At 53.7% G+C, this 17,009-nt stretch overlaps 1 protein-coding gene across 1 annotated transcript in view; it reads right to left on the minus strand.

Moving 5' to 3' along the window:
* The window catches only part of EPHB1 (EPH receptor B1), an 85,988-nt gene extending 73,292 nt beyond the window's left edge, over positions 1-12,696 (minus strand). The window contains exon 1 of the mRNA XM_055723771.1: positions 12,435-12,696. Coding sequence (XP_055579746.1) covers positions 12,435-12,492 — 58 coding nt within the window. The 5' untranslated portion in view covers positions 12,493-12,696. The remainder of the gene's footprint in view (positions 1-12,434) is intronic.
* Positions 12,697-17,009: the final 4,313 nt, after the last annotated feature.

Consider the following 17,009-nt stretch of genomic DNA (forward strand, 5'->3'; position numbering starts at 1 on the left):
CAGAGGCTTCGCTTGGCTCTCCCAGTATCCCACCCCACTCCAAAGGCCCAAGCAGGTTGCTGCCGCCCCCACGCCCCCCCATTGCCCAGGGCACTTGCACACATGTTCGCACACACCGGCACAGAGCAGGAGGCAAAGCCACGGTGCAGAAATAACACAGGCACACAAACAAAAGAGCACAAGCCATTAATCTGGGTGAACCGGAGGAAATGAAATCATTATGTCTGCAGCTACAACATCCCGAAGAACAAATTTCCTGCCTGGATAATAAATGGATTCTTTTGTTTCACGTTGGCCCCAACCACGTGACTATCTTGGCCTATTCCTCATCCAAAACAACTTGCTGTATAAATACCCAGACGGGCTCGAATTTCAGCTGCTAAAAATATGTTTTAATTATAATAATATATAATAATAATAACAAAAAAAATATCTAACTCTGCAGGCTCCCCTTGCCTCCTAAACAACCTCTGAAGGCTCTCCAGCATGCAGGCAGGCAAACAAAAAGTCTCAAAGTTGCCAATTACAGCTGAACAGCACAAATGAAATCCTTGAAAGAAAGACTGAGGCACCCAAAAGGCAGCCTTGGGTTAACACCCGCAGTAAGTAACCCCTGCCAGACAGAGAAACGATGGGTGCATGAGCATTTTAAGCACAGACAGCCCAAAAGTACCTTATAAATATCCCCCAGCAGCAGGGTGGGGACCTAAGCCACGTGGCACACCAATGACAGCTTCTGATCTCCAAACCTTGGGGCTCTGCAGGTGGTCTTATGAGCCAGGTTTTCTTCTGGCGGCTTTCCAGTGCCTCACTAGGGTTTGGGATTTATTCATTAGATGAATGGGGAATGAAAGTTCTGGCCTCCCCTGGCTCAGCGAGGCTATCTGTTGGCTGTAGGAACGGCTCTGGGAGTCTTGAGGGATGCTGACCTCTAGGAGAGCTGCACAAATTACTGGTTTCAACTGTCCCTTTAATCTGCAACTCCACCAGATCACTCTCTTAAAACCATTTTTTAATCTAGCTACATATTTTGTTTCTGATTTCAGGTCCTTTTTGCTAGCCTTCCCAGCTTTACAAACACATAGCAAATGCTGCAACGAGTTTCAAAACAAGACACGGTTTTGAATCCAAACATCAAAGCCCCTCAGTCCAAAAAGTCTAAATTGTTTGGATGTTAGAGAGACCTCCATGAACGGAAACAAGCTCAAAAATTCCTTCCAAGCTAGTGGGCAGCTGGAGGCAGAAGATTCAACCAAGCCCACCACGCTCAACCATAGCTCTTACCAATGCAGGGCTGTACTTGTTCTCCATCACCCCGAGCATCCCCCAGCACCCCATGGCAAAACTCCTTCTCTTCAACTTCAAACATAACCAGAGGGAACCCTGATTTTGAAAGCCAGCTTGGTGCATCGCGCCAGAAAAACTTGAATTTCATTTTCCTTTGTGGGTCATCTTTAATTTCAATTATATTTTGGATGCTGGGGAAAGTGTCCAAGCATAGCTGCTGCCTGCTGTTTCTTCAAGGAAGGGAAAAAAAAAAAAAAAGTCCTTGGAAACTAAATATTTATACACCCACATACGCTAATCCCAGCAGATCCAAGGGTGGGAAGCCTATTTAAAAAAAACATCCCTAATTACTTTCCCATTTTAAAGGGAATAATTTGGCAATTAGTTAGAATGCTTTACTTAAGTAATCACATATTTTTTGAAGAGGAATAATCTGCTGGAGTGTGCACAGACAGGACAGGGGTCTGACAAACCGTTTTTATACGCCTCCCTCATGTACAGCTGCTGGCAGCCGAGTGGCACGCAGGAGCCGGAGGCATGGCCAGGAGGTCATTAGAAGCCACCCTTGGGAAGCCACCCCGGCATGGGGACAAAGCCAGCTCAGGCAGCGGAATCTCACCAGCCCCTGGACTGCACCGCAAGGAAACCTCCTTGCTGGGAAAGTGGCAAGAGAGCCCCAGACACCTCGAAAGGCCATCGGTCACCTCGCAACAACACCCCAGCAAGCACCCACATCCCTCCCAGCAGCACCACGAGTGGGGAAGCACAGCGGCTTATTACTGCAACACCCTGATTTATTGGGAGCATCTTTCAGTCCCTTTCTGCTGATGTATTGACAAAATGTACTCTTTTATCAGATAGTAAGGTGGTTTCTGCTGGGAAAAAATCTAAATAATCCAGATGAGGGGATGTGTGGAAGGATTTCCAAGGTCCCCCCTGCCACAGCAAAGCCAAAGGCAGTAATTTGCTAATTAGCAACAGCCGTTGTATTGCTCAAGGAAAGGGCTGAAGTCTTCCGGATAGGTGAAAGTTTGATTATAAGACACGCATGGCAGATCATTTAGAAAGATAAAACCACGTTCACTCTGCCGCAGCCAGCTATTAAAAGTGGAGAATGTTATTTCAGGTAATAAAGAGCAAGACCTGAGGACTAGCCTGGGAATTCAAATTTACTACTTGTATCAAATTCATATGCTGTAAAACTTCACCTAGTTTATAAGTTTCTTGCCAACTTCATAAAACATGTTTTATTATTATTGTTTTCTGACTCTCCTGCCTTAATAAAATTCCTCTCCTAGCCTGTGTGGGTGTTGCATTATAAACATTTGCACTTTGATTCATTCAAGACTGAAGAAAGCTTTCAAGGTAACCTATTAGGAATACTTTAAATGTTCCAAAGACATCCCAGTTTCCCCTGAATGTCGCAAAGCTTTAAAGAAATAAAGAAGTGCCTTGCTGCAAACCACCTCCAAAAATCTGCTGGACTGATGCTCAAGAGATCACATTTGGGAGCGACCAAGTTGCATGCCAGCCTGGCAGGGTCCGTGTCTGGCACGGGGTGGGAAAACACAGGGGTTATCAGGGCACAGGGTAAGGCAGGCACCCATCCATCGCCCCCCACGCCCCCTCGGCAGCGAGCCGTGGGGATGCTGTGAGTGGGTCCCACTGGCTGGAGGCAGCTGGACCATCTTGTCACATGTTATTAAGGACCAGAATGTGCAAAAGTAGGGGTTTCCCCATCCCTGGTCAGCCCTGGCGAGCAAAGCCCAGCACTGGCACACAAAGGCAGAGCCAGAGGGTGCTCTAAGCGGCATCCTTCTCAAAGCAGCCCATTTTCTCCAGCCTCGGCCAAAGCCCATTGAAGTTAATGAGCGTCTTTTTATAGCTTTCGGCAGGCTTTCAAGCAAGCCTTTCAGCGCAGCAGACTCCCGCGTGTGCGCAGTGGTGCCAGCCATTTCAGTAATAACCTACGCATGGCACAAGGAGGGATAATAAAAGATGATTTTTAGAAAGACACCGAACACAGTTAGCTACTGACCTTACAAGTTCCCACCAGCCCGCATCCACCTCCCCTCCTCTGCAAGGTTGGTTTCAGCATCTGTGGGTCGTGGGGGGCATCACCAGCTGATGGCCAGAGCTCGGGAGGGCCCTATCCAGGCTGGGTCCAAGCATTGGCACCTTTAAATCCTGCACAGCTGATGCTTTTCTCCATTTCACTGAGCAAGAGTAAGGTTACCTGGTGTGATGCATGTGGCTCAAGGAGGCGCATGCCCCTCCCCAGGAATCACAGCATAGAGCTGATCCTCCTTTATTTTATTAAACCATAAATTACCGCTTTACAGCTTCATATCTGGTCCAAATAATATCATTATATCTGACCCCACAGTGCCTCTATCAAGAGCCTGATGGGCTCAAAGGACCTAGACCCCCACCAGCAATTTCATTTCAAGGGGCAAAGCACAGACAGCAAATGCCACGCATCTCCAGGTGGTTCATCCACTTGCATGAAAGCTTCTGGACAGCTTCAGCCAAGCCCCAGGGGCTGGGCAGCAGCGCTGTGCACCTCAGGCTCACTTGCAGCCAGGTCATGCCCATCATTTCCAGCACTCGCTAAAGGACACAGGGACCCAACGTGACTGCTTTAAAAAGAACCACAGCAGAAGCGCAGGGATGGAACGGCCACACGGCGAGGGCACCTCTGCGCTGCTGTGTACTGTGGGCAAAGCCCACCGATGGGGCGACATCGCGGGGGCGCCACGCCAGGTGAAGGTCCTGAACTAGTCAAAAACATTGTAAGAAGTACTGCTGGCAAGACACCGGTGATCTTGAAAAGCCAAATTTTGCTCCTTACCAACACATTGGTTTCAAAATAAAAGCAGAGCTGATGCCTCCCAGAGCAATCAGAGCATCCCGCTCCTGCTCTGTCCCTAGTGCCCATCCCATTTCTTGGCCACTTGGAAAGATGAAGCGACAGGTGTTGGGTGAAAAAAAAAAAGAAAAAAATAAAGCGTCCAGCTAAGGCCAGCCCACAGTTATTTCTCCAGGCCACCCCAGGCTGTCCTCTGCCAGCCGGAGGGCAGGGGGCTGCCCAGCAGGAGTGGAGCACAGCCCCATCACCAGCCTCTTCTCCTCCTGCCCCCCAGGGACAGTATTTCCTTTCCAGCTCTTCTGCTGGGTTCCTGGTTTTCCCGGGAAGATGTAATTCACACCCCTTCGCCTCTTCTGCGGTGATTTAATGTCTTTTGAGCAAAAAGCAATTATCCTCATATCAACAGGACCCTAGTGAGGATGATAATGAGTCAGCTCCGACCCCGCGGCTAAGGAAGTGACTGAAGCGAGCGGAGGCCTCTAGTAATCAAAGGCCCATCCCTGGACTCTGATTGAAAAAAAAAAAAAATCTTCCATAAAACTTCAATCGTTGCTGTTCCTTGCTTCACCCCTCCACCCACGGCGTAGGTTTTAACACCAGGAGAAAGGGGACCAACACCAGCCCCTGGTCACCTCCCTTTACCACCTGGATGTATTTCAGGTGTTGCTTGCTGCCTCACCCGCAGCAGGGAGCGGGCACAGGGGGATCGATCTGGGCTTAAAAGCAGACACCACAGTCCCATTTTCCCAGGTTTTGGGCTCAAGGAGAAGCACAACCTCCATCCGGAGTCGAAGCCAGAAGGTGACCTGCTCTACCCTGGGGGATTGGCATGCAAGGCTGGGCACGGGGGGGGGGGGGGGGGGGGAAAGCATCCCCATGCTCTGCCCTGCAAATGGAAAGAAAATAGGAAAAGGGAGGCAAAAACATGGGTGTGCAACAGGTCTTGGGCTTTGCAGGACCGGAGAGGCTTCCCAGGAGATGGCAGAGCCAGGAGCAGAGAGCATCCAGCGCTGCCAAACACCAGGGCAGCGGGCTGAGCTGCCCTACCCCTCAAAAAAATAAAATATGTAGCCAGGCAAAGACACCAAAAAGCAGCCATGCCGAAAGCAGTCCAAGGAAGATGCTGGTTGGGTCTGCATAAACCAAACTGTGGTGCCTGTTGCTGCTGGGATGTGGCGCACAGGGTACCGGCGCATCGGAGAGGAAGGCATAATGCCAGGAGGACTTTTTGGGAGAAAATATCATGAAACAATCCTTTAAAGTCATGACGAAGCCCTGACCTGGGATGGGAGGAAACAGCTGAAAAGCAAGAATTCCACAGCTTCTTACCTATTCCCAGCCACCACTTTTACTTGCTGCATAACAAATTAAAGCTTAATAAGCTTCGAACACCAGTAACACTGACTGGATGCTTCCCCAGATATCAAACATTTTTCTTACTACACTAACAAGCACATACTTGAGGCTTTACTAATCCCTAACTAGTTGGCATGGCTATTTCCAAAGGAAAAAAAAAAACCAAAAAACCACATACCAAGATAAACTTAATACTGTATATTCTCCACCATCTGCAAAGACATCGAAAGGACTCCACATGCTTATTAAAGGGAATGACTTAGAAGAGAAAGCAAGCAAATTAACACTCATTAACTAAAACCACTCCTAACCCTCTCCTCTGCCAGGTGACCTCTTGCCATCACCAAGATGCCATCACCCAAAAGCAGATGGCACAGAGGGACCAGCCATGGGGATGCTCTGGGGGATGCTCTGGGGGCTGCAGGGACCGACTGCTCTTGGGCTCTTCCCCTTCCCATGGGAGCATCCCACCCGCCAGGTTTAGGTTGGAAGAAGCAAGGCCAAAGGAAAGTCATCTTCCTCGGCCGGGCTCGGCACAGAGCCCCTTCCCTTTTGAACTGTTGCCTCTGTGATTTTTCACCGCAGGGCTCCCAGCAGGAACTTATTAATGCCAGACTAAAGCATGTATGCTTTAATAGTAATTAGGTCACCCTGGGTTGTGGGCTTAGCAGGCAAAACTATAATTATTTAGAAACATCAAGTTTAAATGCCAAAGTGTCTTAATGGAGCTGAGCTAATTAACCAATTTCAACGGAGTAACTGATTAGCTTAAAAAAAAAAAAAAGAAAAATCAATGATCATAGACAACAACATTTTCTTTTAACAGGTTGTTTTCTTGCAGCAATTCTCAATTGCACAAAAGGAGACCAACAACCCCCGCTAACCAAATATTATTGTAATTAAATATTCAACAGAAAGCCTCTTCAATTATTCAAAAGACTGATAACACTTGTTTATAATTGGGGTGGTGGGAGAGGCTTCCAGAAGCAGGGATTTTGCACATCACCAGGCTCCGGTCACAGATGCAAACCCACGCAGCCAGACAGGTTGTGGCATCAGTACGCGGTGCCACCTCCGGCACAGCTCCAACCACCGCTCCCATCCCTCCTGCAGAAACCAAACTCAGGGGAGACGTACGTTTCCCAGCCCAGACTTGATAAAACGGACCATATGGTCCACATGATTTCTGGATTCTTGTTATCTGACCAAAAATTAGGGGACTAATGGCCAGTTTCCAGGTTTCACACCATTTTCTGATAGTAGCGTTACTCCCCCAACAGAGAACCAGGAGGAAAAACAGACCCCAGTGTATCATTATAATTCACTAAGCGGCATTACCATAGGAAATTACAAATTAGCTTTTCAGCAAAGGATAGGGGGATGTCTAGATTAGCTATAGAGAAACTACAGAACCTTTCAGTCCATTTATCAAAGCTCTCATAGCTCCAACTTCCAGGGAAATGAAACAATAATAAATATTGAGCAGGGAAAGTTAATCTCTGCCGAACGTGCTTTAATAATTCAAAAGTTATGAGAAATAAATAAATAAAGCACAGAACCTTTAGCTCCTGCAAACAGACATCCCACTTTTCTCACCATTTCTCATAATGTGACTTCTGGAAAACCGATGGTGACCAAAACCAGAAAATTCCCCCAAAATCAGCTGTGGCTGGGAGTGACCACATTTACAGGGCAGGAGGGAGCCTTGTATCTCCCATGTCTGCCACTTATCTGGAAAGCCACAGAGCTGATCTGGGCAAGAGTTTGCTCTTGTTGTCCCCAAGGAAAGGGCTGTGTTGCGTCTACCTGCTAGTGCACAGTCTACAGCAGCCTGGCACCTGCCCCCTCCCCTGCACACTCCCAAGCAGCCTCCCAAGCTGCTCCCTTTTGGAAACAGTGTATTTGCAGCCCCTAAAAGCTGGACTGTGAAATTACCAGCTCAGTGCCTCACGGCCACCCACGGTTCCAGCTGTTCCAGCTCTCTCCTGATCCCGCTGTGAAATCACTCCATCCTTTTCTGCACACTTCTGCTCCCATACCAACCTCCGCCGAGAGGAGAAGCAGGGAGGGATGCCAGGGGCTCAGCCAGCAGAAGCACCCTGCGTTCCCAGGTGGCCCACAATCATCTGAATGCCTTCTGGAGTCACGTCTGTTTGCCATCCCTACCATGCAGCACCACTTCACAAGGTGCCCTCAGTCACCAGTGGACTCAAACTCCTACCACGTGGGGTATCTGCACCACTTCCATCACACCGGCTCCAGCGCCCTCCGTAAGCGACACACACTCCTGCTTCCCAACATACAACCCAGGCTATGCCTTTCCAAATTGCTACCCAGCAAATACCCAAGCTTAACATTTGCCTTGTGCAAGTATTCATGCGTGCAACACTTGATAGCTCAAATGCTTGCAGAAAGAGAACAAGGTCAAATTGAAATGCACTTTCAAATACTAATGAATATTTGGAGAAAACATTCCCTTCCCCAACCCCAACTATTTACCCAGCCTCACAATGCTGTTAAATGACTGCTTATACCGACCCTGTGAACAGAGTGCTGCAGCACCCTTCAGGCAGTGTCATCAAGTTTGGGGCTCCTGCATGAAGCCACTTCCATGCCAGGGTATGATGAGCTCGTACCTACAGCTGGGAGAGGTAAAAAAAAGCCTCCTCAAGCTGGCTGGACCTCAGCGAGAGCAGCACAGCACACACCACAGGCATTACAGCAGCAGCGCTCCACAAGCCTCAGCCTTGCTCCGAGCATCTCTTCCATCAGCCTCACCCCACAGCATTCCTGCTGCACTGGGGACCAGTGTCTCCAAGACTTTGCTGACCCATTGCCCAAGGCACCGTTTTCCCCCTTTTCACCAAACCTGAGTATTTCTTCAGATTACAGAACCCATCTCTGCTAGAAACATCTATTTCTCACCCCCACGGCCTGGATCGAGAGCCAGACAAATGCATTCAGGCTACTCCATTATGCAATATAAATATTTTCTTCTTACTTTTAAGGCCAGCGGAAGGTTTTTACTCTGTCCCGCTGTGTCAGGAGCTGCACCCAGGATGGGTGAGAGGCCACCTTGCAAATCGCCCTGGCAGCTCTCGCCACAGCAGACAGGGCCACTAAACCCCTGGGGAGCACAGGGCGGTAACCCCATTTCCATACAGAGGTGGTGAGCAGAAAGAACAGAAAAAGAAACGCATTTATCACAGACCCCACCTTCCTCATGAGTGGAAATACCAGCCGTTAGTCACAAAGAGGCAACACAGGCATCTGGGGTCTCAGGCCCCTTTTCCATGACTTGACAAAATGCTTTGCCTTCGGGCCGACAAGATCTGGGCTCGCTCATCAAGCCGAGAATAAGGTTTCTTCCCTTAGGGTTTGGGGTTTTATCCCCAGATTACTTCTGCTTTTTTTTTTTGCACAAACTAAGGGACAGCTAGTTACTAGCACTTGTAAATTCTCTCTTGAAGGCTTATTTCTAGCTTCTCCTTGAAAACTGCTCTGCTGCGGGTGAAGCAGCTGGGCCAAAGGTGGAAGCCCGCGTGGTGATGGCAGTGGCAGCGATGGGAAGGGCGGTGCGGCGTCCGCCGGCTCTCAGCCTGCTCGGTGCCGGCACCGCTCCGGCGCCTGGCGGAAGCGGAGGAAGCCCAAAGGATGACTGCAACAGATGTGTGCATCCCGAGCCAAAACGGGAGGAGACAGGGCACCCGAGGTGGGTGGCACACACGGAGCAGGAGCCAGGGACATCGCTCTCGAACCAAACCCCTTTCCCTGGTCCTCTCCCAGGCTGCGGTTCCAAAAGCCACGCAGGCAGGAGAGCAGATAAGCACGGGAAGCAAAACTAAGCTGGATCCGCCAGCCCTGAGCAGGGCTTTCCACCTCCCTCCTCACACTTTGCTTGTTGTGATGCTGCAAGCAGCAATACAGGAGACAGAGAAAAACCTGCTTTTTAAAAGAGCAGGCGCAAGGAAGGGAGATGACAGATAGGTAAGCAGGTAGGCAGATTAAACAGCGTACGTGGAGAGGCTGCACCACAACGGACAACAGCCCCATCTGACCCACCGACACCTCAAACCCTGACAGCTCCCCAGTTAAAACATGTAACATCGGCTCAGTACCACCCTCTCTGTATGCTAAACGTGATTATATTTGGTTCAGCTAACACAAGAAAGAGCACGCGAGCGGCTCCTGAGTGATTGCAGGGTGTGGGAGAGACAGTATTTGTTCCTGTCATCTTCTCATGTCTCTCTTCCTCTTCACAAGCCACACACACACAAAAAAAAAAAAAGCAGAAAAAAAAAAGGGCAGAAAAAAAAAAAGCAGGAAAAAAAAAAAAAGCATAAGCTTCCAGGTATCCAGCAGAAAATGGTCAGCTAAGCCACGGGATTTGGTAAAAATCAAGTAACCATAAGGAAACTCAGGTAAGCGACTATCTCCAGGTTCACGTACCACAGGCAATGGTACACGGGGTTTTATAACCTGCATTATAAAATATTTTTTATTTTATAAAAAATAGCAGAGTTTGACAGAGGGGAAGAGAGATATGCTTGCAGGCAGCCCCTGCCCTGACCCCAGCTGTATCCTCCTCCCCTTCCAGCCAGGTCCAGACCCCCAGACATCTCCCCCCTGCCATCCCGGAAAAAAGACTTTTTGTCTCAAAGGCTTCTTCGGGATGCAGGGAGCCTTCCCCCTCCCAGCCGCAGCCGGCCGTGCTCAGCTGTGGCTTTGCCTGGTTGCCAGAGAGGGCGGCTGGCAAAACCCATCTGCGGCCGCCCAGGGGAAGCCAGACCCCAGTGCAGGTCAGGCTCTGGGAGACGCTTCGGCCCAGTTAGCCAAACCCACGTTTCAATCTAGCAATTACAGCCTCCGCACAGACAGGATCTGTAACATTCAAATAAGCTCCATAAAAAGGTGTTTTCTTTACACAACCACGCCAGGAAACTGTCGCCTTAACTCCAAATCAGATTCAATTGCTCTGCCTCAGAAATTCCCCGTCCAAGATTTTCCCTTAAATCCAAGATCTCTCCCAGAATACTACTCTACTACCCAAGTCATTTCCTCGGCAGAGTAGAAATAACATGGCTCTTCAACAGGTTGAGTCCCGGGCAGGGATGCTGGCTCTGCCAGCCCTGCACAAGCTCCTGGGGCAGCTCGGGACAAGCTGGGGAAGACCCCGTGTGACACAGGGACACAAGACCCAGGAGTGCTCTCAGACAGGGACCAAGCCAGGTCTCCCAGCCACCCCCCATTCCAGCAGTGCCTCAAGCCGCTGACGCTGCAAACACTGGCTCCCGAAACGCTGCTAACAGGTCTGGTGCTTTCACGTGTGGCTTTGTGACCGAGCAAACACACGCCTGCTTGCATCACGCTTAGCAAAGCATTCGCATTTCCACCCCGAGTTATTTCTATGGAGATGCAATGAGGTAGGAAACCCGAGAAATAAGAAAAGCCAACACCTGGGTCAGCCAAAAGCAGATGCCGCAGCAAGAGGGCCTGCCTGCCGCGATCCAGCCGGCATGCTCGCGAGCGGAGGGCACTGCGGCCAGCACCGCTCCCATCCCGCTGGATACCACCGCAGCAGCGCTCCGGCTCCAGAACCAGCTCCGTGCTGCCCGGAGCTGAGCTGCCGGGCTCTGGCACCTTCCAGTTCAGCCGCATCTATGCCCACATCAGCTAAATCCCCCCTCCCCCAAGGAAGGGCCAAGCCCCACGGCAGCTCGGTTCGCCCACGAGCCCCCACGCATCATCTCCCCACACCCACACGTTTCTTCTGCCAACAAGTGAGGGGCTGCACCACGTCCCCTGCTCGCAGCCACCGCTCAAGCACCGGGCAACCGCTGCCACAAGCCCGTTTGCCCGTGTTGTACCAGGGAAAAAGAAGAGGCAGTGGCAAAATTAAAGGGGAAAAAAAAAATAATACAAGCGATACTTCTGCAAGCCGTGCCGGCCGGAGCACATCGATGCACCAGCATGAGCGTGGGATGAGCTGGTGGTCCTGCCAGGCAGGATGCCCCGAGGCTGGCTGGTACCTGCGGGCACGTCCCGGGGCACAGCTAGTCCCACAACCCGTCGGGTGACGGGAAAAGCCTTGAGCCCAGCGGGACGCACCCGGCCGAGGGGATGGATGGCCACGCGTCCATCCCGCCGCTCCGCCAGCGGGCCAGGCGCCCCCGCACCCGGCTGTCCCAGGGAAGGGGACCCTCAGCCCGCACCTCCCAGTGCGCCCGTCCGCTTCCACAAGGCTCTCCCCAGCCCCCACCGCCGTCGCGAGGCACAGGAGCGGGACGGTGCCAAGACGCAGCTTCCGCACGGCCACGGCCCCTGCGGGTGTCCCCCGCCGCCACCCCGGGGAAGGGACCCAAAGAGACCCTGGGGTGTCCCCCGCCGCCACCCCGGAAAGGAGCCCTACGGGGAAGGGATCCAGAACAGGCCCTGGGGGTGTCCCTCACTGCCACCCCGGCAGGGCTCTGCGGGGAGGGGACCCAGGGAGACCCTGGGGGTGTCCCCCGCCGCCACCGCGGGCAGGGCTCTGCCGCGGAGGGGACCCACCGGAGCCGTCCATCCCACCCAGATCCCGGCGGGTTTCCCAGAGCCGACGCCGGGAGCTGGAACCACACGGCCCCTCCCGAGCCACCCCCCCCCCGGCCCGGAGCGAGCCCCGGGCTGCCAGCACCGCCTGCGGGCCGGCTCCCCGCGCTGCGGGAGCGGGGCTGGCTCCGCCGGCCGGTACAGAGGGCAGCCCCGCGCCCCCCGCCGCGCCGGCAGCCAGCCCCGAGCCGCTGCGCAGCCGCCCCCGCGGTGCTGCCCGGCGGGGGAGCCGGTGTCGCCGGGCCGGTCGCGGCGGGAGGAACTAGCAGACCGCGCGTGCCGCGGAGGACGCGGGGACTCGCCGTTCTGCACACACACCCCCGTCCCGCCTCACCTTCCACGGCGGCCGCGGCGGCGGCCAGGCAGAGCAGCACCACCAGATCCGCAGCCATCGCCTCCCCGGGCCCCGCGCGTCGCTGCTCCGCAGGCGTCAGCCGCTACCGGCGGGCGGCCGTGAGCGGGCATGGGGGTACGTCCGCGGGCCGGGACGGGGCAGGGCGGGCCGGGCCGGGGCCGCGGGACGGGACCGCGCCGCCTCCCCGCGCCGCCCGGGTCACATCGCCGCCGCGAGTGGCGCGTGCGGCCACGCCGCCGCCGGCCCCCGCCGCCGCCCGGCCCCGCCCCCGCCGCCGCCCCGCCAATCCCCGCGGCGCGCCACGCCCCCGCCCCGCCCCCGCCCGCCGCGCGCTGCCGTCCGAAGGGGGACGGCGCCCCCTGGCGGCCAGCCGCCGGCCCCCGCACCGCTCCCCTCAGCGGGACCCCCCGACGGGGCGGCCCCTCGGCCCGCCGCGCCGCCACCCCGGGCGGGGGCCGGCTGGCTCAGCCCGCCGCGGGCCCGCTCCCTGCCTGCGCCCCCTGACGGCGGCCGGAGCCAGCGGGCGGCCCCACGCCGAGGCGGGCCCCCCGGCCCCCCGCAACATGGCCGCTCCCCCCTCTGGCTCGGGAGGCGGCGGCCACCGACCGACGCGGGGCCCCCTCAGCCTCTTGCTCTCCGCCGGCACCGTCTGCTGGGCGCCGCGCCGGGGCCGAGAGCCGCTGGGTGCCCTCCCTGGCCTGGGGGACACCGGCCGCGTCCCCCCCGCGGCACCCCCACCGCCGCCAGCCCGAAGCCCCTGTCCCTGAGGCCACCCGGGGCGCCGGCCTGGCCTAGTGCCCAGCACCGTGGGGCCTCACCCGTGCGGCGGCGGCGAGGTGCGCCCACGGCCCCGAGCCAGGCCCTGCGGGAGGGGGCTCACCCCGTCCCCGCTGCCCCCCGCCGGGCCAGCCAGCCCTGCTTGCCCGCGCAGGGCTCAGCAGCCCCCTCGCCCCAGCCACCTCACCGCTCGAGGCCGACCCTAGCCCTCCCTCCCACCCAGTTCGTGCATCCCCGTGGAAGAGAGGGGGAAAGCGAGGGCAAGGGGGGCAGCAAGGGGTGGGAGAGGGGGGGAAAGCGAGGGCAAGGGGGGCAGCAAGGGCTCCTCCGGGTCACGGTCACCCGCCTGCAGCCAGGCCGCGGCAGGGCCGGGAGCCCTGCAGAGATACCAGGGCTGGAAAACCATCAGCTGTTCAGCGAAAGACTGCGCAAAAAATGTTCAGAGGTGCCACGGGAACAAGAGTTTTCTTTTGCGGTTGTGCAAAATATATTTCAAGCTGCTCCTATTCAGCTGAGCAAATAACAGAAAAAATTGCCAAGAACCTTCTGGCTAAGTTTTAAGGAAATTTGCTTTCATCTTGACAACCCTTCTTCATTTCCTTCCCATGAATATCTCAGCAATCCAGTTTACTCACTCAGAGGATCACAGAAAGAAAACTGTGAAGTAAATGTCAGTATTATTTGCATCTTTATCCAGTCTGCCACAAAAGCAACACCATGTTATTTATCTGATCTAGCACAACTCAGTAACAGCTCAAGTATAGAATATTCATGATGTGCAAAGCAAAAAAATGTTAATCGTTTGAAAATACAAGAGGCAAAGAGCTGAGACTGTGAGTTATCCAGAGAACTGCCTCAGTTGTTTGGTGGCTTTTTTTCCCCAAATAATTGCTATCAACTGAAAAAACTTGCATTCAGAAACTAACGTTTGACCAAAAAAAGCCTGCCGTTTTTGTATGGGGAAAAAAAAATAATACATCAATATTCTTCTGATTTCTTTTCAGCTGGCCAAAGAGTTGGATGCGCTGGGTAAAAGCCAGCTGTGTTTGTTCAAAAAGCTTTCTATTCTGTCAGCCTTGCTCCAAGTCTCTGAACAGCAATGCTTTGCTTCTCCTGAAGGAAAAGACTTAGAAAAAAACTCTTCGCCATGCTGCTGTCTGGAGAGCGGGCATGGGAAAGCGGCAGCGACGTGTCACAGGGCCACTCTTTCTTGTCCACCTGATGGGATTGTGGTCACCAGCTGCCCCAGAGCAGTCACAGAGACCATGCCCACCAGCATCCCCTTGGAGGACACACCAAGGACATTAAAGCCAGCTGTTTTTTTGGCATGCTTTGCTCCATTTCCCGCTCTGAGCCAGCCATGGGTAGGAGGCTTCTCCTACAGTGCCCACTCTGGGACCAGAAGGCCACCAACAAGGTCCCATCTTGCTTGCTTCTCTCCAGGACCCCGTGTCCCAGAGCTGCCTTCAGCCCCGGCAAAGCACCCTGCAGAAGGCAAAACTACCCCTCCGGGCCACAAGTGACCTCCAGTTCTGCGCACCAGGCACCTGTGCAGCACCTTTTGCAGGTCAAAGACCTGCTAAGAGCACAAACAGCCTCCAGGAAGGCTTTCAGCAGCCCCATGCCCGGTGTGCATGGCCAGTCCCTCTGCTCCCGCAGCATGTAGCCAGCAGTGCATCGAGATGGCTGCCAGAATTAGCTCTGTCTTAATTAACAGCTTTGCCTTTGTTCTCTGACGATGCTTCAGGCAATGCCAAACCCTTTCTGGAGGATGAAGATCTGGGATCCCAGTGAAAGGAAACATCAAGGGTTATGATATACTGCGGCACAGATCTCCTCGTCAAAAACCCTTTGGAACCACTTTCAGGACCAAAGATGTCACAGCCTGCAACTGTCCCCTTCTCCCAGACCGCACTGCACTGGCTGTGAAGGACCAGCTGAAGCACAAAGATGAATCCCAGCCGCCCATCCCTGTGCATGTGGTGGTGGCACCCATTCTGCAAGGGGGGCTCTGGAGGGGTCACGCCGAATCCTTTCAGCTGCAAAGCAGCAAGCCCAAGCCCCGGGAGCCTGACCTGCGACATTGGGTGCATCACCCAGAGGGTGACCAAGGCTCCTGTCCCGCACCAGAGCTACTGCCCAGCTCAGACTGGGAGGCTCGGCTGGGGAGGTGCCCTTGGTGGCAGGAGGTCCCCAGCAAGCCGCTCGCTAACGTAGGAGCAGCTCAGAGCAGGCATAAAGGTCAAACAAGCCTTCCCCTGCATCAGCCCCACGGAGCAGAGGAGCTGGCAGAGGACACAGGAGCCTCCCCTAGCCAGAATAAGCACAGGCACTAAAGCAGCCATGACGCTCCCAGTTCATTTTCCAAGCTGAGGCCAGGCCTGTGGGGAGGGCAGGAAGATTTCTGCACCGCGCAGAAGCCATCCTCAGCAGCGCTCTCACATCCCTAATCCTGCCAAGACAGCGGCAGGCTGCTCCCAGCAGCTCGCCTGTGCATTAATTGCAGAGAAAAAGCATACACCTACAGCATCCTCCCAGGAGTCAGAGCCTGAGGAGCTGATAAATCCTCTCCCTGATAAGAAAAGCAGATTCCTTCAATTTTCCAGCATTTCAGACTTGTCTAGTGTGCCGCAACATGCGAGCTGGGTGAGACAGGTAAGCACGGGCAATGCTGGCAAGCAGCATCCAGCCCCTGCAGTACTGCCTATGCGGTTGAACACCCTCCTGTGAGTCCAAATAAATGTAATATGATGTAATAACATTAATTAGCACCAGTAAACACTCTGTGTATTCAGGGCACAACTCAGTCACTTGGCATAGCGCAGTCCAAACTGCTTACTGTACTCCCAGCAGAAATAAGCTCAGGGAGACTTCTGGACTTAAAATGCCATAGGGAAACTAAAGGGAGGGAGGGAGGGAAGTTATTCTCTTGAGGCATTCACAGAAAATTCAGGTATCTTATCAGAGCAGAAGTAGAAGCTGTAGGAAGGATGACTCCTTTGTCATGTGAACAATTTGAGGACTAAATTGAAGCGAGACGTGAAGAAAAAGTAGGTGAGATGAAGGTTAATTTGGCAACCGGAGTGAGAACAGAGGGAGCTAGGGTATGGAAGAGTCTATTAATTCCCTGGGCAAAAGAGACGCAGTCAGAGCCAGGACTCGGAGTAACTCCCTGCACAGTAGCAAAAGATAAATGGTGAGTTCTTCTTGTGGAATATTCTGTTTATTAAGTACAGGAATAGGAGACAGTCAAGTGCCAAGTGCCTCGAGCCTCTCAGCGCCCGAGAACATATTAATCACTACACATGATTGAACAAAAGATGAGAGTGGTATTAAGACAGGCTCTGGTGTGACACCATATAATGCAATGGACCTGCAGCTTTCTCCACCCCACACTGCCACCACCTAGGGAGGCAGGGAAGGTGCCTGCTCCTCTAGCCATGGATAGGCAGGACGACCTTTGCAGGACAAGCTAAAGACCAGCAAGTTCTCCTCTTAGGAGCAAAAAAATTCACTTTGATTTTGTAGATGCTGCCATTTCCTCTTCCTGCGTTTTCCCTTCGATTGTTTTTTTTCAGGATGGTTGCAAGTCCCAGTAGACGTGCCTGCTGCAGGACAACACAAGCGCAGATCAGGCATGGTACATGCTCTGTGTTTTTCCTTTCTTCCAGTCTCTCCAGGTGGAAGGATCTATTTGCTCCCTTTGAAGACAGAGGATTAACAACAGCAAATGCAAAAGAGAAAAACAAAAACTCCTTTGTCTGAGGATGGATGACT

This window comes from Falco cherrug, chromosome 11 (genome assembly GCF_023634085.1).
Source record: "Falco cherrug isolate bFalChe1 chromosome 11, bFalChe1.pri, whole genome shotgun sequence".
NCBI lineage: Eukaryota > Metazoa > Chordata > Aves > Falconiformes > Falconidae > Falco > Falco cherrug.